Source organism: Muscardinus avellanarius, assembly GCF_963383645.1.
Source record: "Muscardinus avellanarius genome assembly, chromosome: 6".
Classification (NCBI taxonomy): domain Eukaryota; kingdom Metazoa; phylum Chordata; class Mammalia; order Rodentia; family Gliridae; genus Muscardinus; species Muscardinus avellanarius.
The window spans coordinates 106,629,315-106,653,239 of record NC_137791.1 but is presented as its reverse complement, the minus strand read 5'-3'; the positions used below and the strand labels follow the sequence as shown (position 1 = coordinate 106,653,239).

The 23,925-nt window shown below is 43.9% G+C and overlaps 1 protein-coding gene across 1 annotated transcript in view; it reads left to right on the top strand.

Moving 5' to 3' along the window:
• WDR19 (WD repeat domain 19) overlaps positions 1-12,523 on the top strand; it is a gene marked incomplete at both ends in the record, with an annotated part of 92,827 nt that extends 80,304 nt beyond the window's left edge. The window contains 6 exons of the mRNA XM_080697256.1: positions 502-626; positions 4,648-4,729; positions 7,035-7,185; positions 9,922-10,045; positions 10,743-10,819; positions 12,415-12,523. Of these exons, the coding sequence (XP_080553382.1) occupies positions 502-626; positions 4,648-4,729; positions 7,035-7,185; positions 9,922-10,045; positions 10,743-10,819; positions 12,415-12,523 (668 nt within the window). The remainder of the gene's footprint in view (positions 1-501; positions 627-4,647; positions 4,730-7,034; positions 7,186-9,921; positions 10,046-10,742; positions 10,820-12,414) is intronic.
• Between the last annotated feature and the right edge of the window lie 11,402 nt (positions 12,524-23,925).

The window sequence follows — 23,925 nt, the reverse complement described above, 5'->3', positions numbered from 1 at the left end:
GAACTCAGGGACCCTGCGCGCTGGGGCCAGGTGTGTGTCCCAGGGAAGAGTGAAGTATCAATGAAGATGACGCTATTCTTTCCCAGGGAGAACCGACTAGTCCCTCTGTGTTAGTCCTAATAAAACTTGGAAAAATTGCTAAGTTACTGTGGAGAGGAAATGGTTAAAATATTGAAATAGCAAAAATAACAAGTTCACTTTTTTTTTTTTTTTTTTTTTTGCGGTACTGGGGATGGAACCCAGGAGCATTGTACCTCCGAGCTCCACCCTCAGCCCTATTTTTCAGTCTTCTTATTCCTGAAACGGTCTCACTGAGTTGCGGAGGGCCTCACTAAGTGGCTGAGGCTGTCCTTGAACCTCGATCCTCCGGTCTCCGCCTCCAGAATGCTGGGATTACAAGCGTGTGCCACCATGCCGGGCTACAGGTTCACTTTTGAGGGCCCTAAGAAGTCCTCAGATTTCATCTTCTGCAATAATGTCCTTTTACCACCTTGTTTCAAGGAAACTATCGGAACGCACACGACGTCCTCTTCAGTATGTACGCAGAGCTTAAGTCCCAGAAGATCAAGATCCCCTCTGAGATGGCCACCAACCTCATGATCCTGCACAGCTATGTGCTAGTGAAGGTGAGCCCGGGGGGAGGAGCCTGCCAGACGCTGCCCCAGGCGCTGTGAAGTGAGCAGCTAGAGCAGCTACAGGATGATTCCAACGGCAGGTGTCCTTGTGTGTGTGAAAAGGCAAAAAGAAAGACTGCGTGGCTGTTCTGCAAATAAAGGAAGAGACTTAGGAAAAGGCTAGCAGAAGCCCTTCCCTAGAGGGCAGGACCCAAAGCCCGAGGGCGTGGAGGAGAGGGCGGACTGGCGGGCTTTGACAAGCATCTTTTATCTTGTTTTGATGTTGAGGCATATAGATGTATTCCTGTGCCCCCCAAAATAGGTTTACTTTAAAACTTTTTGTGTGTGAGTGCAGGTCTGGGGATGGAACCCAGGGGCATTTGACCTCCGGGCTACACCCCCTGCCCTATTTTTTATTATTTATTTTGAAACAGGGTCTCACTGAGTTGCGGAGGGCCTCACTAAGTAGCCGAGGCTGTCCGTGAACCCCGATCCTTCCGGTCTCAGCCTCCCGAATGCTGGGCTTACAAGCGTGCGCCACCACGCCCAGCCTAAAAGACGTTTTTGTTTATCCAGAACTTGTTTATTAATTCTACATTAGTGGATTTTATAAAATTCTGCTTTTACTATATTTTCATTTTCATCTAAATAGAAAAAGAATACATATTAAGAAAATGTTGAGAATATAGTATTGATTAAAAATGCTTAAACTCTACCACCCAGATATTACATTTTTAACAACTATTTTGTATATGTTCTATTTTAAATGCATGGGTGTACCTTTTTTAAAATTATTTTTACCAAAAAATTTTAGATTTGAGATTTATCTCCAGTTGTGTATTTTTAATCAGTAATTCTCCATAGAAGCCAAATATATTATGCAAATCTCAAATACTTGTATATATGATATACATTAATGTTAAAAGTACATATGTATATATCCATATATACTTATATGTGTATTTATGTCTTTGTAAATGTGCAGATAGGATCCAACTTACTCACTTTTCCAAATTTTCAGTTGTGCCAAAGCACCTGCTTCTGTATTCATGACAAGCGGGTTCTCTGGCTGGTCCAGTATAGAGCAGTCATGTCACAAAGGATTTAAATCTGAAGTATTATCTATATCAGCACGTTCTTTTTTTTTTTTTTTTTTTTTTTTGGTGGAACTGGGGGTGGAACCCAGAGGCTTTCTACCTCCAGGCTATACTCCCAGACCTTTTTTTATATTTTATTTGGAAACAGGGTCTCACTAGGTTACTGAAAGCCTCACTAAGTAGCTGAGGCTGACTTCAAACCCGTGTGATCCTCCTGTCTCAGCCTCCCAAGCGCGGGGATTACAAGCGTGCGCCACCACACCCGGCCCAGTAGAACTTTCAATGGTGACAAAGTTATATCTGTGCTGTCTGATCTGGTCACCACGAGCCTGGGTGCGGAGCCGCTAAAATGTAACTTATACAACTGACAGATCAAAATTCTAATTTCAGGGTTTTTATTTGGGGGGGGGTTGTTTTTGTTTTTTGTTTTTACGGGTCTGGGGATGGAACCCAGGGGCATTCAACCTCCAAGCTACACCCCCCAGCGCTGTGTTTGATTCTTTATTTTGAAACAGGGTGTAAGTTGCGGAGAGCCTCACTAAGTAGCTGAGGCTGTTCACGAACCGTGATCCGCAGGTTTCAGCCTCCCAAATGCTGGGATTACACGTGTGTGCCACCGCGCCCAGGTTAATTTCAGTTTTAATTTTTAAATGTAAGTAGCCACATGTAACTAGTGGCTCTCAGTGGGCCTCCAACACCGAAGGCACTAGAGTCCCAGCAACGGCCAGGGCGTCCGCTTCCCTGCTACATAGGAGGATTCTTCTTTCCTAGAGAAAGAGGCCAAGTTCTTCTCAGCTTCTGGTGAGCCACGTCCTGGAGCACTGTTCTGTCCTGGGAGCACAGATCCAGCCAAGTGGAGCCCTCAGGGAGCAGAGGGAGGCTACAAACGGGCAGGGAGAGGAACAGAAAGGAAGGAAAGAACAGAAAGCTGTTTCTTTCCGCAGCCTCCAGCTGCAGCCCCAGCCCCGGCTGCTTCTCAAGTGCCCCTTTCCCTGGCCCCTTACCTCAATCTGACCAGACAGCCCGACCTCCCCTCCGCCGGGCAGTTCTCTTATGACCCCTCCCCTTCCTCTAATCTTAGGTAGCACCAAGCATTGCCAGGGCAGATTTTTGACCATTGTGGTGTCAAAAGGGAAACTTATCAGACCTTCTCAAGGAAGAATAAATTGATTTTTTTGCGTGTGCGGTACTTACTGGGGTTTGAACCCAAAGGCATTCTACTTTCACGCTACACTCCCCAGCCCGATTTTATTTCTTATTTGGAAACAGAGTCTCGCTAGGTTGATGAGTCTCACTCCTTGCTGAGGTTGTCCTTGAACTACAGTCCTCCTGTCTCACCCTCCCATCTACTGGGATTACAGGCCTGTGCCACCACACCTGGATTAAATAAGTTGATTTAAAACATCACAGGTATCTCTGACACAAAGGACTGAAGAAAAAAAAAATTTTTTTTTTTTTTTTGGCACTAGGGGTGGAACCCAGGGATGTCCTACCTCTGAACTACACCTCCAGCCCAATTTTATTCTTTTTTTTTTTTTTTTTTTTTTTTTGCGGCAATAGGGATGGAACCCAGGGCATTCTACTGCCAAGTTATATGCCTAAGCCCTATTTTTTATTCTTTATTTTGAAAGAAGGTCTCATTAAGTTACAAAGGGCCTCACTAAGAAGCTGAGGCTGTCCGCGAACCGTGATCCTCCTGTCTCAGCCTCCCCAAGTACTGGAATTACAAGGGTGTGCCACCACTCCTGGTTAATTTTGTTCTTTTTTATTTTGAAACAGGGTCTCACTAATTTGTAGAGGGCCTCACTAAATTTCTAAGGCTGGCTGCAAACTTGTGATCTTCCTGTCTCATCCTCCCAAGTACTGGGATTACAAGTGTGCGTCACCACGCCCATCCAAAAAGATTCATTGGTGCAGATCTTAGAGCGGATCTGGACCAGGCTTTGGTGCCTTTCTCCAGTGCGGGGACAGAGACATGGGCTGAAGGGCAGCTGAGGACACCGGGTGTGGACAGCTGAGCTCACAGGACTGAGGCCCAGGGCATCAGCGGAAGGAGGAGAGGGATGAGAAGCAGGCTTCCCTTCTCTGCTTCAGATAAGAGATTAACAATAAGAATAAAATAGGACTTTTATAACAATTTACTAATAAGAGTATAATAAAAATTATGTGGATGTGGTCTACTGAAGGAGTTAAGACAAATATTAATATTTTTGGACCACAGTAGATCACAGGCATACCAAAACTGTGGGAAGGGCGGCATGGATCGCTGCGGCTCTCTCGCCCCCGCTGTCCCACTCCAGGGGCCTCCTCTCACGCACAGGCCTGCGGTGTCTGGTGGCCTGGCCCCGCGGACTCCGCAGCCTCACACTCCCCAAAGTGGGCTCAGCCTTCCACCCGCCGCTGCCCGTGGCCCCCATCGCTGGCTGCGTACCCTGCTTTTAACAAATGACCGCTTTCTGCCTAACTCCTGGCTCACTCGGCTTTCAGGTGTCACTCCAACTTAGTAAAATTAGAATTATTAGTCTCCCGCCAGGCGCGGTGGCACGCACTTGTTATCTCATCGCTTAGGAGGCTGAGACAGAAGGATCCCAGGTTCTTGGCCAGCCTCAGCAACTCATGAGGCTTTCCACAACATAGTGAGACCCTATTTCAAAATAAAGAATAAAAAAATAGAGCTGGGGGTGTAGCTCGGAGGTAGAATGCCCCTGGGTTCCATCCCCAGTTCCACACACACAAAAAAGAACCGTTAGTCTCCCAGTAATGGGCAGTATGAGGTAGAGCCGAGATTTTAATTCATGTCAAGTGGTCGAGGCCAGAGGAGCAGCTCGTGACCGGCCTGTCCAGGCCACAATCAAGGGGTCCTTTGGGGAACAAAGCCTGAGGAGTGGGGGTGAACCTAGGCCTGTGAGAAGAGTAAGACGTATCATTTATTTCAGATCCATGTTAAAAGTGGAGATCATATGAAAGGGGCGCGCATGCTCATCCGAGTGGCCAACAACATCAGCAAGTTCCCATCACGTAAGTGCTGTCTGGACAGAGCACGCTTGCCCGCTGGTGCAGCTGTGAGGCCTGTCCTCGCAGACTCCGAGCAGTGTCCAGGGCTCCCCACGCACAGCAGCTCCTTTCATCTTCACAACCACCTACGAAGTGGTGTGTCCAAGGCCACGCCCTGGCTTGATGTTTCTTCACCAGGAGGATTCTCAAGGCTCAAGACTGAGGCCTTTCACAACAAAAGAATACAAAACTAAACAAGCGCCGGGCTGGCGGTGGGGCACCCTTGTAATCCCAGCGCTTGGGAGGCTGAGACAGGAGAATCACACAGGTTCAAAGCCAGTCCCAGCTACTTGATGAGGCTCTCAGCAACTTGGTGAGACCCTGTTTCCAAATAAAGTATAAAATAAGTCTGGGATAATAGCCCGAAGGTAGAAAGCCCCTGGGTTCCACCCCTGGTACCACCAAAACAAAAAACCAGCAGGAGGACCAGGTGCACAGGGCACCGTCCAGCAGAGGAGGCCAGGCGTAGGCAGTGGTGGGTCACGTGGAAGTCAGGTCACTCCTCCGGGGCGCACTGTGACTTTGTGTGCCCGTGTTCTCATGAGACTCATCACCCAAGGGTTTTATTGGCAGCCCGCCACCTGGGGTGCCTGCCTGGCATGTGCCCTGTCTCGCATTAAGCAGGTTTCTGGAATCAACCATTGTTTAGACAAAGATTTGAGTCACACGGAGCCGCTCTGCAGTTCAGGAGTAGGAAGGAAACCCTCCTAAATCCAAATCCCCTGATGTAGGCCGAGGGCCAGTCGTCCGCGCAGGTCTCAGGGCAGTCTCGGGCCTGTCCACGCTGATGCTTTCTGCACACCTGGGCACTATTATTATTCTCCATATTTTGCAGATAAGCCAACCAGGGCAAAGGAAGCGAAAAGTGCCATCTGCCCAGATCACACTGTCGGTGAAAAGTCTGACGTTTCTCAGCCACAGAAGGACATGGCCTCTGACAAGGGTCCCGTTCTTCTAAAAGACCTGTTCTTATAACATTCTAAATGATAAACTTTGCCCCCTAAGATGACAGGGCTCTTTTTCTGTAAAGAGCCAGATGTTAAACGTTGTGGGCTCCACAGGCCATTTGGTCTATTGCAGCTACTCACCTCTGCCATTTGCATGAACAAGGCGTGAACGAGCAGGGCCGGGCACCGATAGAACTTTACTTTTTGGGCATAGAAATTTGAACCTCATACTTTTTTTGTGCATGTGGTACTGGGAATGGAACCCAGCGCCATTACACCTCTGAGACATACCCCCAGACATACATACATACATATATATATATATATGTATGTATGTATGTATATATAACCCATATATATATATATATATATGTATGTATTTTTTATTCTTTATTTTGAAACATGGTCTCACTGAGTTGCAGAGGGCCTCACTAAGGAGCGGAGGCTGTCTACAAACCTGGATCCTCCTATCTCAGCCTCCCAAATGCTGGGATTACAGGTGTGTGCCACCATGCCCGGCTAACCTCATACAGTTACAAAATATTCTTCTGATTTTGTTTTCCAACCATTTAAAGATGAACCCATTCTTAGTTCAGGGCCAGATTTGGCCCATGGTTCCTAATTCACTAACCCTTGCTCTCTACATGTATTTTTTGTTACATGAAAAGGACTTACTATCACCTGGTAAAGGGAGGGACAGGACGAGCACTCTCGTGAATGCCAATGGGAATAGACACTGTTGTGGCTTTTCTAGGAAGCAGTTTAGTAATTTGCAGGGAGAGTCTTTTTTTTTTTTTTGTGGTCTTGGGGATGAAACCCAGGTGTCTCTACCTCCGAGCTACGCCTCCGACCTATTTTATATTTTATTTGGAAACAGGGTCACAGTAAGTTGAGGCTGGCTTCGAACCTGTGCCATCCTCCTGTCTCAGCTTCCCCAGTGCAGGGATTATAAGCGTGCACCACCACGCCCGGCTAGGGAGAGTCATTTTTAAAAGTTTGTGTCCTGTAAGCCAATTTGGGGTGTCTGTTCTAAAGAAAGAATTGGGCGCCTGCAGAAAGATCACTATGCAAAGTTTTTAATTTCCAAAGCCCACTTGGCAGCAGTCCTGTCAAATGCAAAAGTGTAGCTCAGGTATGAGGAGCCTCACACCTCCAGTGGTGCAGGTCATGGTGTCACAGAGCAACACATTCGATCATGGGAGAGACGTGTAATGCACAGACCATATCTGTGTCTGAAACATGCCGATGTCTCCTGCTGAACCAGGCATGCAGTCAGGCTGGCGCCCCTCAACACAGGCCTCTCTGTCCCGCTTGTGTCGCAGACATTGTGCCGATCCTGACGTCCACGGTGATCGAGTGTCACAGGGCAGGCCTGAAGAACTCTGCCTTCAGCTTTGCAGCTATGCTGATGAGACCCGAGTACCGCAACAAGATAGATGCCAAGTACAAGAAGAAGATCGAGGCGATGGTCAGGTAGGCAGGGACGGCCGCTTCGCTCTAATCCCATTTCATAGTGATAATTTCCAAAAGGGAGCTGCGAATGCTCAGGCTCAATAAGAGAGTGGACGGGGTGAGGGGACTATAATTAGCTATGAAACAACAGTGTGTGTGTGTGTTTTGTTTTGTTGCGGGTCTGGGAATGGAACCCAGGGGCATTTGACCTCTGAGCTACACCCTCTGCCCTATTTTTTATTCTTTATTTTGAAACAGGGTCTCACTAAGTTGCGGAGGGCCTCACTAAGTAGCTGAGGCTGTCTCAGCCTCCCAATGCTGGGATTACAACCGTGCGCCACCACGCCTGGCTCCAACAGTGTTTTAAACAAGTAGGGATTTTGTGACTCGCACACAGGGCATCATAGTCCAGTACTGCTGCCACAGAGCACGGGTCCCACTGTCTTCCAGCTGTGCTGTCCCCAGCATGGATTTCCTCCTGGGGCTGGTAAGACAGCTACCAGTCCTACAGACGTCACATCCCCGTTCAAAGCAGGAAGAAGCAGGGGAATTAAAGACAGATAGGCCTTTGCCTTTCCATCTAAGAAGGCACTGTCCCCAGGACTTGCAGGTCGCCTACCTGGCCAGAGTACCTCCCGCTGCAAAACATACTGCTGAGTAGACACAGGCGAGAATAGCCATGCCGTGGGTGATGAATAAAGCAGTGGAAATCCTCAGTGAGAACTCTGTATCAACACGGCCCTTCCCCTGCACAGTCCCAATCCCTGCAGCCAGCCCCAGAGCCATGTAGGCGTGTCCTCTCCTCAAAGGAGCCAGCGGCCTGATGTTCTGAAGGAAAAAGCAATAGCGTCTTCAGAAGGGAAAATTGCATCTGTAGCAATTCTAAGCTAATTGCTGAGAGTAGTGATGGCACGCAGGGTGCCCAGAGGTCACATTATGCCCGGGGACCCCGCAGTACTGAATCTGGGCCCAGGCCCTGCCTGGGGAGGTGGCAAATGGCAGCAAAAGACTTTGAAGCTGGATCAGGCTACAGGAAAACTCCTGTCATTGAAAGCTGAGAAACCTAAGTGGCTTCAGACCAAATTTGTCTGACCCAGTGTAGCTGCGGGCACGGAAAAAGTAACGGTAAACTGCAAGGTCAGCATCACACCAACCGCGGCTCTTAGATGTCTCCAGTCTCCCCACTTGAGTGCGTGGATATAGCTGCGTGCTCTAAAATGGTGCGTGTTTTACAACGTTTGCTGACCTCTGCACTAGTGCCTCAATTTCCCCAAATGCAAAATGAAGAGAATAATTTTGTGTGTGTGTGTGTGTGGTACTGGGGATGAAACCCAGGGGCATTCTACCTCCGAGCTATACCACCAGCCCTATTTTTTATTCTTTATTTTGAAACAGGGTCTCACTGAGTTGCAAAGAGCCTCACTAAGAGCTGAGGCTGACTTTGAACCTGTGCAATTCTCCTATCTCAGCCTCCCAAATGCCGGGATTACAAGCATGTGCCACCACACCTGGCTGAAAAGAATAATTTTTACTCGGCTCATAAGGATGGAGCTACACCTCTAGTCCTTGTTATTTTTGTTTTGTTTTGAAACAGGGTCTCGCTAGTTTCACTACTTGCTGAGGCTGGCCGCAAACCTGTGATCCTCCTGTCTCAGCCTCTCAACTACTGGCATTATAGGTGTGCACCACCATATTCAGCTCCAGTAGACTGTATTTGTTGACAAAGTTTTATTGGAACCCTGCCAAGCTGGGTCACCACAAAAAATAAATAAGCCGGGTGTGGTGGCGCACGCTTGTAATCCCCACGCTTGGGAGGCGGAGACAGGAGGATCGCGCTGGTTCCGAGCCAGCCTCGCTGGCTTAAGAGACTCTGTTTCCACATAAAAATGTTTTAAAAAAAATAGGTCTGGGAGTGTAGCCCGTGGGAGTGTATCCCGGAGGTAGAAGGGCTTCCAGGAACCCCAGTACCACCAAAAAAAATAAATAAATTAAATAAATAAATAAATAAATAAATAAATAAAACAAAATGGTGCCTGTTAGCCACATGTGGCTTTTGCAGAGGGCCATGCTAAGTTTCTGAGGCTGGTCACAAACCGGTGATCCTCCTGTCTCAGCCTGCCAAGTACTGGGATTACAAGCTTGTGCCATCCTGCCTGGCTAAGTGTGCCTCTTAGAGAAATGAACTTTAAAACTTAGTTTCCCAGCTGGACGTGGTATATCTTGGGGTTGGGGTGTAGCCTGGAGGTAGAATGCCCCTAGGTTTAATCCCCAGTACTGGAAAAAAAGAAAACCTTAGTTCCCCACACTACCTGTATGTCAAAGCTACCTGTGGCTCATGCCACAACTCTGGGCTGAGCAGCACAGTATTAGAATATTTTCCCTGTCCAGAACTCCCACTAGGCCAGTGCAGATGTCCTCTACCACTTTAGTGCCACAAAAGGGAGACAGGAGAAAAATGCCAAGCACCCCACTCCATTGGCACAGGAGAGGGCAGAGCAAGACCTGCCAGTGTTTTCTGCCATCTGATGTGCTGGGAACTCCAACTGCTGACCAGGGCCCATGAGAACTGGGGCCAGTCCTCTGTTCTCTTCCTCTTTCCTGGAACTGGATCTGAGGGTTTGTGGTGAGCTGGGAAATATCTCCATTTGCCTGTGAAGTAGGTGGTTACATGGTCGTTTCCAAATGTGCTTTCCCTCTGCCATCCGTGTTCCATTAAATAACATGGTGTTTCCAAATGACATGTGATGTTTTCCCCAGGAGACCAGATACATCTGAGACAGAAGAGGCCACGACCCCGTGTCCATTCTGTGAATTTCTTCTCCCAGAGTGCGAACTCCTGTGTCCTGGATGTAAAAACAACATCCCCTACTGCATTGCAACAGTGAGTTTATTTATGATAACTTCCTTTTCCATTGGAACACTTGATGGACCTCAACATCTTCATCTCCGAGCTATCCCTCAAACTTCCTACAAACTTACCATATATCTTCATGGTCAACAGAGTTGAAAGTTATATTCAAATCACGTAAGAATGCAGATGAAGGCACTGTCTAGAAGGTGCTGGGAGGCAGAGGAGCAGACTTGGAGACCAGAAGGTCGTGGGCTCAAGTCCGTGGTCCACCACCTACCTGCTGGATAATTTGGTGCAATTTCTCAGCCTGCTAGGTCCAGCTGTAACAGCGCCTTCCTACTGTGCTCAGCTGGATGGATGAGAGAACAGGGGAAGCCTCAGGGCAATACCTGGCATGCTGTAGTATTTTTTAAGTAGGACTTTTTATTCCATGAAGATCTGCTCTCAGAAGACCTTAGAAACATCAACTTATTTGTTAACCACTGGGATAATATGAGCTCTGTTTTAAAGGAAAATAACGCTAGATGATAAACCTGAATCTGATAAGTAAAATCTAGTGTTTGTACTTTTGGTACCATCTCTATGTAGGCAATTACTCATGTATATGAAATAGCAATAATTTAATAATTTAGAGGCCTGGCTTTTAACTGTAATTTGGTTACTATAATTGAATAATATGGATTTTTTTTAATGAAGGCAATTTTACTCTTAAATGTCCGGCTTTCAGGGTCGCCATATGTTGAAAGATGATTGGACGGTGTGTCCGCACTGTGACTTTCCTGCACTATACTCTGAATTTAAGATGTAAGTGAAGGTCCTTTCACCCAGTCACAAATTTACCCAAAAATGGGCTTTTCATTCTATGACTCCTTTATTCTCAAGTCTCCTTATTTTTTCATGTTGCTATAGATCCAAACTATCTTCTTGAAGAACCTTCTGTGCCTTTTGAGAACATTATCCTTAAGAGGATCTTGCATGAGAATGAATATTTCTGGTGATACTAGATGTAGAACCCAGGGACCTTCTACCTCCGGGCTATATTCCCAGCCCTATTTTTTATTTTTTTATTTTTTTGAAACAGGGCCTCACTAAGTTTCTGAGGCTGGCTTCAAACCTGTGATCCTCCTATCTCAGTTTCCTAAGTACTGGGATTACATACAAGCGTGTGATACCATGCCCAGCCTAAGAATGAATATTTCTTTTTTCTTTTTCCTTTTTTTTTTTTGCAGTACTGGGGATAGAACACAGGCACATTATACCTCCAAGCTACACTCCCAGCCCTTTATTTTATTCTTTATTTTGAAACAGGGTCTCACTAAGTAGCTGAGGCTGTCCAAGAACCCACAAACCTCCTCTTAGCCTTCCAAGAACTGGGATTACAGCATACATCACCATGCCCAGCTGAGAATGAATATTTCTAATTCTTAGACTGCATGATGAAGCCATTCATGGTGGTGCATGCTTGTAATTCCAGTACATGGGAGGCTAAGACAGGAGGATCACAGGTTCGAGACCAGATTCAACAACTTATCAAGACCCTGTTTTACATCAAAAAACATGAAAAGGGCTAGGAGATAGAATGCCCCAGGTTCAATCTCCAGTACCAAATGGCATCATGAACCTGTGTTAAGAGATTTAGACAAGTAGCATGTAATTCCAGCATTTGGGAGGCTGAAACAGGAGGATCATGGTTCCTGGCCAGCCCCAGCTACTTAGTGAGGCCCTTTGCAACTCAGTTGAGACCCTGTTTCAAAATAACTAATAATAATAAAAATAGGGCTGGAGGTGTAACTCCGAGGTAGAATGCCCCTGAGTTCCATCCCTAGTACCACACAAAAATTAAATAAATAAATAAATAAATAAATAAATAAATAAATAAATAAGATGAGGACAAGCCAGGCATGGTGGCTCATGCCTATAATCCCAGTACTTGGGAGATCGAGACAGGAGGATCACAGATTCATGGCCAACCTCAGCTACTTAGGCACTCCACAACTTAGTGAGACCCTGTTTCAAAAATAAAGAATAAAATAGGGCTGGGGGTATAGCTTGGAGGTAGAATGTCCTTGGGTTCAATTCCCAGTGCGAAAAAAAAGAAAAAGCTGAGCATGGTGGTGCACACTTGTAATCCCAGCGTTTGGGAGGCTGAGACAGGAGGATCCAGGTTCACATACAGCCTCAGCTACTTAGTGAGGTCCTTTGCAACTCAGTGAGACCCTGTTTCCAAATAGAGGATTAAAAAAATAGGGCTGGGGGTGTTGCTTGGAGGTAGAATGCCCCTGGGTTCCATCCCCAGTACCACAAAAAATAAAATGAAGACGTAGACAGATGATAACTGTTTTTTAGCCTAATGGGAGATTTTATGTTTAACTTGCTCTGCATTTCCCTCCCCCAACCAGCATGTTAAACAATGAAAACACATGTCCTATGTGTTCCGAACGATTAAACTCTGCTCAACTGAAACACATTCCTGACTGTACCAAGTACCTGCGGACAGAGATGGAATAGCAAGTGTGGTAAGTGCGTGCCAGACTCCCTGCTCACAATCCACACACTCTCCTGGGCACCAAGCTCAGGAGTCTTCTCTAGCTCAGAAGCCTTAAGCCCTGCTCAAGCCAGATTTTTTTTTTTTTTTTTTTTTTTTTTTGGTGGTACTGGGGGTGGAACCCAGAGACTTTCTACCTCCGGGCTATACTCCCAGCCCTTTTCTTTTCTTTCTTTTTTTTTTTTTTTTTCTTTTTTGGTGGTACTGGGGTTCTTGGAAGCCCTTCTACCTCCGGGCTACACTCCCAGACCTATTTTATATATTTTTATTTGGAAACAGAGTCTCCTAAGCCAGCAAGGCTGGCTCCAAACCAGCGCGATCCTCCTGTCTCCGCCTCCCAAGCACGGGGATTACAAGCGTGCACCACCATGCCCGGCGTATTTTCTATTTTATTTGGAAACAGTCTCAGTAAGTTGCTGAGAGCCTCACTAAGTAGCTGAGGCTGGCTTTGAACCTGTGGGATCCTTCTTTCTCAGCCTCCCAAGCATGGGGATTACAAGCGTGCGCCACCACGCCCGGCTAGATTATTTTACTAAAAGAAAAAAGTGTTCAGCATAATTGACCCCTGACCCAGTATCTCACACTTAACCTGCTCAGCCTTCCTCCCTCTGCAAATGGCAGCTCTATCCACCCAGTTAGGCCATAAACCAGAATGCTGCCTTGACTCACCAACTCCCCAGCCCCCTCAGCTGAACTGTGGTCTCTAGTCCTCTTGCTGCACCGTCCAGCGGCTTCACAGCTGTCCAGGTTGTAAGCAGCTGGGCCTCCTCCTCCCACAAGAGCCCCACTGGTCCTTGCACTGCTCTCACTGCCAACCACAGGGGCTGCACCATCCCACCAGCTATGTACCAGGTTCCATTTTCTCCACATCCTCGTTAATACCTGTCACTGTCTGCCTTCTTTATTGGTCATCCATTGGGCGACCAATTTTTATTGGGTGTTGAGTGATATTTCACCTTGGTCTTGACTTGCATTCCTGATGGCTAATGATATGGAGTACCTTTTCACATGCTTGTTGACCATTTGTCTATTTCTTTGGAGATAAATATATTACAAGTCCTTCACCCATTTTCTGTGTGTGTGCACGATACTAGGGATGAAATGCAGGGGCTCTACCTCCGAGCTATACCCTCAGCCCTATTTTTTACTCTTTATTTTGAAACAGGGTCGCACTGAGTTGCAAAGGGCCTCACTAAGAGCTGAGGCTGTCTGAGAACAGCAATCCTCCCGGTCTCCACCTCCCAAGTGCTGGGATCACAAGTGTGCACCACCAGGCCCAGACTCCACCCATTTTTAATTGGATTCTTTTTGTTGTAGTTCTTCATATATTCTAGGCACAAGTCTTAATCAGAAATATGATTTGCAAGCATTTTTTTGTTTCTTCACTTCCTTTAATTTCTGTGACACAAAAGTTCTTTGATGAATTTCATCCTTTTTCCTTTGGTTGAGGTTGCTTGTGCTTTTGGTATATCTTAAAAATGATGCACAAAAAAAAGGTTGCTAATCCAAGGTCATGAAGGTTACACTTTATTCCCTTCTAGCTCACAGTTGTCACTTACAGTCTTGATCCACTTAACTTACAAAGAGTGTGAGACAAAAGTCCAGAGTTCTTCTTTTGCACGTGAGTACCCAGTTGTGCCAGCACCATTTGTTGAAAAGACTATTCTCTCTCTGCTGGCACCAGGTTGTTGCCTTTTTGAGTTAAAAGTCCTTTATTTAGTCTAGATAAAAGTTTTTCACCCAACATTTTGAAAATAATTTCTCCCACTCTGGCTTTTTCTGAATGGTGGCTTTGGATAGGCAGATTTTCATGAAACTCTTTACTACTCTCTGTGTCCTATCATTCATTCATTCATTCGTTCACTCATGTAGCATTCTACCTCCAAGCTATACTCCGAGCCCTACTTTATTTTTAATTTTGAACCAGGGTCTCATTATTCATTGAGGCTGGTTTTGAACTTGTGGTCCTCCTGTCTCAACCTCCCAAATAATAGGATTACAGGCATGTGCAAACACACCCAGCTGTGTCCTATCTTAAAAAAAAAAAAAAAAAAAAAAAAAAAAAAGCTGGGCCTGGTACATGCTTGCAATTCTAGTACTTTGGAGACTAAGACAGGGGGATTGTAGGCTCAAGGATAGTCTCAGCAATTAGTGAGGCTCTCAACAACCTAGTGAGACCCCGTTTCCAAACAATAAAATCCATCTGGGGATGTAGCTCAGAAGTAGACAGACACAGAGACACCTACTCAAGTCAGGAACATAATTTTCTGTTTGGTTCTAGAATGTTTAGATCTATGATGACATCTTGAAATGTTTAGTGTTTGGGGGGTTGTTTTTTGTTTGTTTGTTGGAATGTAGATATGCAATATCCAGCACCATCTGTTGAAGTCTTTCCTCATTGAAGTGCTTAGGTACTTTACTGAGAATCCATTGGGTTTTAAGTATGGGTCTATTAATGGACCCTCTTCTTTGTAACTGATATATTTTTACTTTTTTTAAAATAACATGCTGTTTTCATTACTATAGTTGACAGTGGTATCTTAAAGTCCAGTACTGTGGACACTCCAACCTTGTAATTTTTCCCCCAAGACTGTTTTGACTACATTTGCCTTATCTTTGTATAAAACTTTTTTTTCTTAGTATAAAATTTTAAACTCAACATGTCAAATTATGATTGCAATTTGGCATTTATTTTCTGTTGCTGCGTAACCAGTTATCACAAATTTAGTGATAAATTCAGACCCACTTATCAGGAGCTCATCTAACAAAGTCAGATGCATCCAGGACAAAAGCCTTTGGATTAACTGGAAGTCAGCTGACTGGGGACCTTAACTACATGTTCAGAATCCTTGTCAGATAACATAGCCTGATTTGGTCATTATCCATCATCACAGATCCTCCTCACACTTGAAAGTACCACAGGATATGTACACTGGGGGTGGGAATCATTGACTCAGTAGATCATTTTGGGTAGAATTGGCATCTTTAACACTGTATCTGTCAATCTGTTAACATAGCTCTAAATTTATTTCAAATCTTTTTAAATTCCTCTTGATATTTTGTTGTCAGTACAGAAGTCTTTCTGTTTTAAATCAATCTCAGTAATACTCTTGCATTTTGACTTGCATTTGTGAACTGAGTTTCAAGTACATGGCATTCAAAGTTTCTTTAATAGTATACTGAATGCGATTACCTGTTAATGACTTATATGGCCTTGAATGTAAATAACTCGCAACAGGATTTAATCTTTGTGATTAAATCCAGGCAGGTTATATCTGTAAACTTCCTTAGCAAATCATATATTCTTTACTGTGGAAGGACCATTCAATTTAGGTGTGTGTGTGTGTGTGTGTGTATTTTTTTACCATACAGTGGCAAAGTTCATATAATTGGTAGGCATTATAAAAAGTAGAGCACTATGTTGTCCTTATTATCTCAGAGTAAAGGTATAAATATACCTTCTTTTAGCAAATTGCAGTTTTTCACTGCAAGAAGAACTGCAAGTTGCTAAAACTTTGTTTTTATAGTACTGGGATAGAACTCAGAGGCCTTCTACCTCTGGGCTACATTCCCAGACCCATTTTGAAAACAGGGTCTTGCTAAGTTGCTGATAACCTCACTAAGGTGCTAAGGCTGGTTTCAAATCTGGAATCCTTCTGCCTTAGCCTCCTAAGTACTGGGAGTACAGGTATGCACCACCATATCTGGCTAAATTGCTAAATCTTAATGAAATTTTTAATGTAAATCAGAAAACAAAAAAGTACATTAAAGTGTAACTGTTACACCTAAATTTTGTTCCTGACAGAACCTTTATCATAAACTTATTTTTCCTATCTAATATACAATCTCTCATTAATTTTTACTACTACCGTATCTTTTGAGATGCTCTACAAAGTAAAACTCCCCATTTCTTTTTAATATTCATGGCTTTTGAAAAGAAACCAAATTTTACATTTCTGTTAAACTTAGTCTTAAGGAATTTGAGATCCCTTACATGTTTTTATTTTCCATTTGTTTGTGGGAAAATGCAACTGGTTTCTCCATAGTAACTTTACATCCTAAGTTCACTTTTTACGTCTAGTATTCAGATTATAAATTCCTTCAGAAACGGAATAATCATGTCTACAAAGGTAAAAACTGACTTTTTAATTTTCATGATTTTTCTTTCTCCCATACTGCATTAGTTAGGATCTCCAATATGTGAAAGCAGTTGACATCTTTGACTTGTTCCTAGTCTGCGGGTAGGCACTCAGCATTTCACTTTTGTAATGTTTAGTTGAAAGGTTTTTCAGACATTCTAATTACGGAGGTTTCTTCTTTCTCCCAGTATGCTGAGTCTGGCGAGCCATTTTGTGGTCTATCATTTCGTTACTTGTTTTCTCTGTGTCCTGTCTTGCCTCCTATCAAGCTAATCAAGTATTTTTAGTATTTCATTTGATTCCTCTACTGACCTTTCAGATACATGTCTTTGTAAAATTTGCCAATAGTCTATTTCATATATACACACTATAAACTCGATAGTAAAATATTTTTCTTTAATCATGCCTTTTAAAGAAGTGTCAAGGAAAAATATGGATGTAGCTTATACTCGCCCGTCACCTCCAGTTTCTTGCTTTCCTGAATCCAAGTTTCAATGTGGTATTATTCACTTTGGGCCTGGAGAAGTTTCTATAACATCTTTTTCAAGTACAAGTTTGCTATTGGCTATTTCTTTTTCTTTTTTGCAGTACTAGGGATGGAACCCAGGGGCATTCTACCTCCAAGCTACACCTCTTACCTTATTTTTTATTCTTTATTTAGAAACAGGGTCTCACCAAGTTGCAGAGGGCCTCACTAAGTAGCCGAGGCTGTCCTTGAACCACGATCCTCCTCAGTCTCCCAAATGCTGGGATTACAAACGTGCACCATAACGCCCAGCTCTGCTGTTGGCTATTTCTGTCTTTATTTTCCTTCATTATAAATTTTTTTCTTCAAGCATTTAAAAGATTTGTCTCCAATGTCAAACACCATTGTTGCCTTGTATATACTATTTTCATAGATATGGCTCTACTTGTCAAGACATTCTCTTAGTTTTTGAAATTTTGACTATTTAACTAGGTGTGGGTTTTTGTTTTTTCACTTACGTTGTGGTTTTGATTTCTTAGATCTGTACATTTTACATTTGTATTTTTTCAACAATTTGGGGCCATTACTTTCTCAAATAGTTTTGTGTGTGTGTGTGTGTGTGTGTGTGTGTGTGGTACTGGGGGTGGAACCCAGAGGCTTTCTACCTCCGGGCTACACTCCCAGACCTTTTTTATATTTTATTTGGTAACAGGGTCTCACTAAGTTGCTGAAAGCCTCACTAAGTAGCTGAGGCTGGCTTCGAACCTGTGTGATCCTGTCTCTGCCTCCCAAGCGCAGGGATTACAAGCGTGCACCACCACGCCCGGCTCAAATAGTTTTTATATCCCTTTTTATTCACTCTAGGATTCCACTTGTACCTGGTATTTGACTACTTGCTATCCACGTGCTACTAGAATTCTTTAATTTTTACCTTTTTTCTCTTATCAGTATTAACTTATTTTGATTTATATTCCAGTTCACTGACTTTCTAGGAAAAAATTCAATTCTGTACTTTTCAGTTCTAGAATGTTCATGCCCTTTTTTTTAGTTTCCATTTTCCTGAGTTCCCACATCGATCATTCCTTATGACCTTTCAAGTCATCGAACATTTTTAAATAGCTGCTTTAAAGTCCTCGACTGTTTTATTTGGTACATTTTCCTGCTTAATATTAAGGTATTACTAAATGGGGGCAAAAATACATTTTTAGACATGTATACATATAAAATATATTTTAGAACCTTGAGGTTCTGTATTTGCATTAGAGAATATCAGTTTTTGTTCTAGTCAGCAGTAGTTATATTCAAATTGCCTGCCCAGCAGTTAACAGCAACTTTGCAATCTCTGCTTAGTTATTTCAGCCCTTCACTATTGCTCTTTACTAGGCTTTTTGAGAGTTTCTTCCAAGTTTGTAAAATCCAAGGTTTTTGTGGAATTTATTTACAGATTTGGAGGCAGCCCCCTTTCCAGAATATTCCCCGACATACCACTAGATCTGGCAGCCATGCTCTATTCTCTGACTCCACACTAGTAAGACCAACTTCTGTTCTAGCCATCCCATGCCCCACAGATTTGCCGTCAGACTCCTGCCCAGTCTTATTTCATGGGCTGATGCCTTCCGATTCCTGCCTGCTTTTGGTTCTCATTTGCTTATGAATGGCTGCTTATTATATTTTGTCCAACACTATATTAACTACTATTAATATAAAAACTGATTTGTATCTCTGCCACTTGTGTGTGGGTTTAGGGATGGAACCCAGGAGCATTTGACCTTCCTGCTACACCCCCTGCCCTATTTTTTATTTTCTTTTGAAACAGGGTCTTTATTCTTTATTTTGAAACTAAGTTGCAGAGGGCCTCACTAAGAAGCTGAGGCTGTCTGCAAACTGTGATCCTTGGGCCTCAGCCTCCCAAAAAGCTGGGATTACAAGCGTGCACCACCACGCCCAGCTCACCATTTCTGCCACTTTTGAAAATAGAACTTTTTTTTCGTTTTAGTACTGGGGGAAGGAACTCGGGGGCATTCTACCCAAGCTTCACCTCCAGCCCCATTTTTTTATTCTTTTATTTTGAAATAGTGTCTCACTGAATTGCAGAGGACCTCACTAAGTATCTGAGGCTGTCCATGAACCACGATCCTCCTGTCTCCGCCTCCCAAGCGTGCGCCACCACGCCCGGCTAGAACCTTGTTTTAAAATAAACCTCCAAATGCCCGGCGTCGTGGCGCGCATTCATAATTCCCGTGCTTGGGAGGCAGAGACAGGAGAATCGCGCAGGTTCGAAGCCAGCCTCGCTGGCTTAAGAGACCCTGTTTCCAAATAAAATATAAAATAGGTCTGGGAGTGTAGCCCAGAGGTAGAAGGGTTCCATCCCCAGTACCACCAAAAATAATAAATAAATAAATAAATAAACGAATAAATAAATAAATAGATAAGCCTCCAAAGAATTTCCCCAAACACTGTCCTTGCATTAAAGCAGATTAATAAGATTAATACTTAAAAAAAAAAGTGGTGGTGGTGCACACTTGTAACCCCAGGGCTTGGGAGGCAGGAGGATTGCAAGTTCGATGCCAGCCTCAGCTATTTCATGAGCCCCCCTCCCCCATAACTTAATGAGACCTTGTTTCAAAATAAAGGATAAAAAATAAGGCTGGGTAAGTGTAGCTGAGAGGTAAATGTCCCTGGGTTCTATCCCCAGTACCAAAAGAAAAAAAGAAAAAGAAAAAGAAAACCCAACCACCTAAGCCATGCTACATCAGAGCTCCTTACAGATACATCTTCAGTGAGTTTATTATACTCTATCTTCTGAAAAAGTCACTGAAGTATCTTCTTATACAGTAAATACTGACCAAAGCTATTATTCACTGGCTCTTTCCAGAAAAACAACCCTTAACTGTTTAACTTCATTTAAAATATATGCTGTCAGCTGGGCGTGACGAATCACACCTATACCCAGTACTTGGGAGGCTAAGACGGGAGGATCACAGGTTTGACACCAGCCTCAGCAACTAGTGAGGCTCTCTGAAACCTAACAAGCCCCTGTTTCCAAATAAGCAATAAAACCAGGCTGGGACTATAGCCCGGAGGACTGTCTCTGGGTTCAATCCCCCCAGCACCACAAAAAGCAAAGCTATCTGCAGTTTGCGAAGCACTTACTTGGCATGTTCTCATCTTCCCAGGGACAGCCATCATCACCCTCACTTTATATCAAGGCTCGGAAGCTCACACCACAGTTTCATCAGTTGCAAGGCCAGTGTTGAAATCCAATACTATTTACAGACTGGAAATTTCTAACTTGAATGTCCTGTTCCTACTCCACAGTTCTGAAATAAACAGAAAACTGAAATCCTCATCTTTTCCCCAAGAGGACCAGCATGTTCCCACAGGAGGCTGTTTCCACCCTGGTGGACTTGGAGTGGTCCTTCCTGGATACAGAAAAATGAAACAATGTTCGCCTCACCAGATAGCACCTTCACCCCCTGCAGAGTGGCAAAGAACCTTGTACTTATTGTAGTTTGTCTATTTCCTCTATGAAGTCTTACATATTCTCTGTTCTGTACTATAACAATTGTAAATATTCATCTTTTGATTACTTTTATATTTTGAAATATCCCTTTAAAATAAAATGTTGACTAGATATTGTGCTTTTCCTGGATTTGGAGACATTTTAAAAAGAGAGAAAGGAGGGTAGCTATAAGACACACTATAAATTTTGGACAGCACTGATATGGATATGAACAGTATCAAAAGTTCAAAACAGATTTATAGTCTGGGCGTGGTGTCACATGCTTTTAACCCCAGGACTTGAGAGGCTGAGATGGGATGATCACGAGTTCACAGCCAGCCTCAGCTACTTAGGCCATCTGCAACTCTGTGAGATTCTGTTTCAAAAAAAAAAAAATAGGGTTGGGGGTATAACTCAGAGGTAGAAATGCCCTCCTGGGTTCAATCCCCAGTACCACAAGAAAAAAAATAAAAGGTTTATATAAACCAAGGCTACTTAGCAGAATCAGTCCTAAAGTCAAAAAACAGTGAAATCAAGTGTTAGGTCTGCTAAGTCATTCTGCTGCACATGATAAACTTCCTGCCACAAAATTAAGTCACTTGACTTCCTCTGAGAACATACACTATTTGACATCTTCCCCAAGGCCGTGTGGAAGTTCTTCTGTATCACACACCACATTCTCCAAGGGAATATATACCTTCCCTCCAACTTCAGAACACACTTCCTTGCCATCCACAGCCAATGTCAACAAAGTCTCAACAGCAACCTGAGCATTACAATGACACTTAGGAGCTGAGGCTGGGCCCAGAGTGCAGGAGTGCTGTAGAGCATCAGAGAATCCCACCTACCTGATGCCTCCAGCTTTACCCACAGTCACTAGAAGGGTGCTGTGAGGTTACAGGAATGAGATCCACAAGTGCTTGGGACTTGGGAGGTACAGACCTCAGGCTTGCATTCATGAGCATACCTGTGTGAGAACCTTGTTCAAGAAGATACCCTAAGACAGAACAATTCATTCCTCATAACTTCAAGAGCTCAAATGATCATGCTGCCGGACTGCCAAAGCTTAAAAAAATGAAGACAGCCTACACTTGCGGGATCACAAAAGAACAAGTATGCACCAGGCGTGGTGGAGCACATCTGTAATCCCAGTACTTGGGAGACAGGAGGATCACAGGTTCCAGAGCAGCCTCAGCAATGTAGCAAGTCTTAGCAACCTAGCAAGAACATGTTTCAGAAGAAACAAAAAAAAAAAGACTTGAGGGTACAGTGCAGAAGTAAAATGCCCCTGAGTTCAATTCCCAGCACCAAAAAGAAAAGTATGCAGTATTATGTTGCAAAAATGATGTACAGTATTGATTAGCAGCTCCAATACAGACTCATTCCAATAGAGACCACCTACAGTCATATCCAAGCTGCCACAAAACCAGCTCCCACTATCATCTGCTCAAGTATTCACCTCGGGGTCATGAAGACTTCACAGAGGAACTGGGCTGGTTGCAGTGGTGCACGCCTGTAATCCCAGTACTCGAGAGGCTGAGACAGGAGAGTCGGCAACAGGTCAGCCTCAGCAACTTAGTGAGCCCCTGTTTCAAAATAAAAAACAAAATAGGGCTGGGAGTGTTGCTCAGAGCTAAAAAAAAAACCCTGGGTTCGATTCCTAGTACAACGAAAAAAAAAAAAAAAAAGAAAAAAGAGAAATCAGATCTGTACTGTCATCCTCATATATCAAATAGCATGTTTACATTTCTAATGTCAAAAGTGTTATTTTCCATACATTATGCCAATCATACTTACAGCATTCATAATAAAAAGCAAAATCATAGTGAACAAATAAAGGCACTCTTTGTTCTGGCTCCAAGGAGCTAACAGGCCCTTCCCTGGGGTGCACAGAGCAACTCAGGAGACATAACCTTCATATCCAAAAGTACTAGAAAAAGGAGAACGTGCATAAAAAACCCATCCTCACCCTACTGATGAGGAAACCTTCACAGAAGCAGCCAAGTTTCCAGGCTGCCTTCAACAAAGACAGGGGCATGATTCCATGGGTAAAGGCTTACGGCAACGTTTAATTTCCAAAATGAATCTCCATGAAGACATGTTTTACACTGGTAAAGACACTTTAATTGTCTCAAGAACTTCGTGTCAGTGTGTAAGGACAGGGCACACTGCTTTACATGCCTCCCTCATATACCTCACAGAGGCGGTGTCACCTCTGAGCATTTCCTACCAATACCGAAAAACAGGTAATTCCAGGCTACGTTAGAGTCTCAGAGCCACTCGGCAAGCACAGCAAGAGGGATGTTCTCAAGTTCCAGCAGGGCCTGTGGAACTCACCACCACGGGACAGAACTCCATCACCCAGGCACAAAGTAAATGTTCAATTTGTCCCAACCCATGTGAACCTAAGGAACTGGCCCCACCTAGGCCCTCCTGATCTGAATCTGACAGGACCGACTGCACAGGACAGAAATGCCTGACAATCCTCCCGTGGTCCCCACACTCTAACAGGAAGCCTCTGTGAGAGTACTCAGCAACCACATGGTCACACACAGAGGGAGCCAGCTGGGAATCCAACTGCCCAAGTTATGTTTCACACAACTTGTTAGTAGGGAATGCAGTGAGCTTTCAAGCCACTCATTTGAGAATAAAGTAATATACCAACGTTAATATTTTGCTGTACAAGATGAGAATCTTAAGAAAAATTTGTACATGTATCACATGGAACATTTTTATTCCTAATTAATTCTTTGCAAGATATTTGACAATGTACAAAGAATACCCAGTTCTAGGTGGTGAATGTTTTGTATTATAATTTATTTACAAAATTTCACCACATAATAAGAACTACCTTTTAAGAAAATTAGCATTGGTCCTGTAAAGGCCATTAGGATAAATTCGTAAGCCTACAAGATGCCTTGGTACCACCATTTCCGGGCTTTCTGTTAACTAAAAATCTGACTTCAGAGCCCCATGTAGTTTCTAGTTCTAGTTATACATGGTCGTTTTGAAACAAAACAATCTAAGAAGATTGGCAGAGGACAGTGGAGGACCCACGCAGTCCTATGGACCTCTATAAGAGGTGTACGTGAGCTCATGGCTATACCCCTCTAGCTGTGCCGCCCTTTTATAACGGGACCACCAGGTATCCTACTACACTGACCATGGCTCCCTGGGGAAGAACAAGGCTTTCCTCTAGACCAGCTGGACTGGAGGGGGGAGGGGAAGTAAAAAGTGACTTGGTAATGAAAAGCAGCT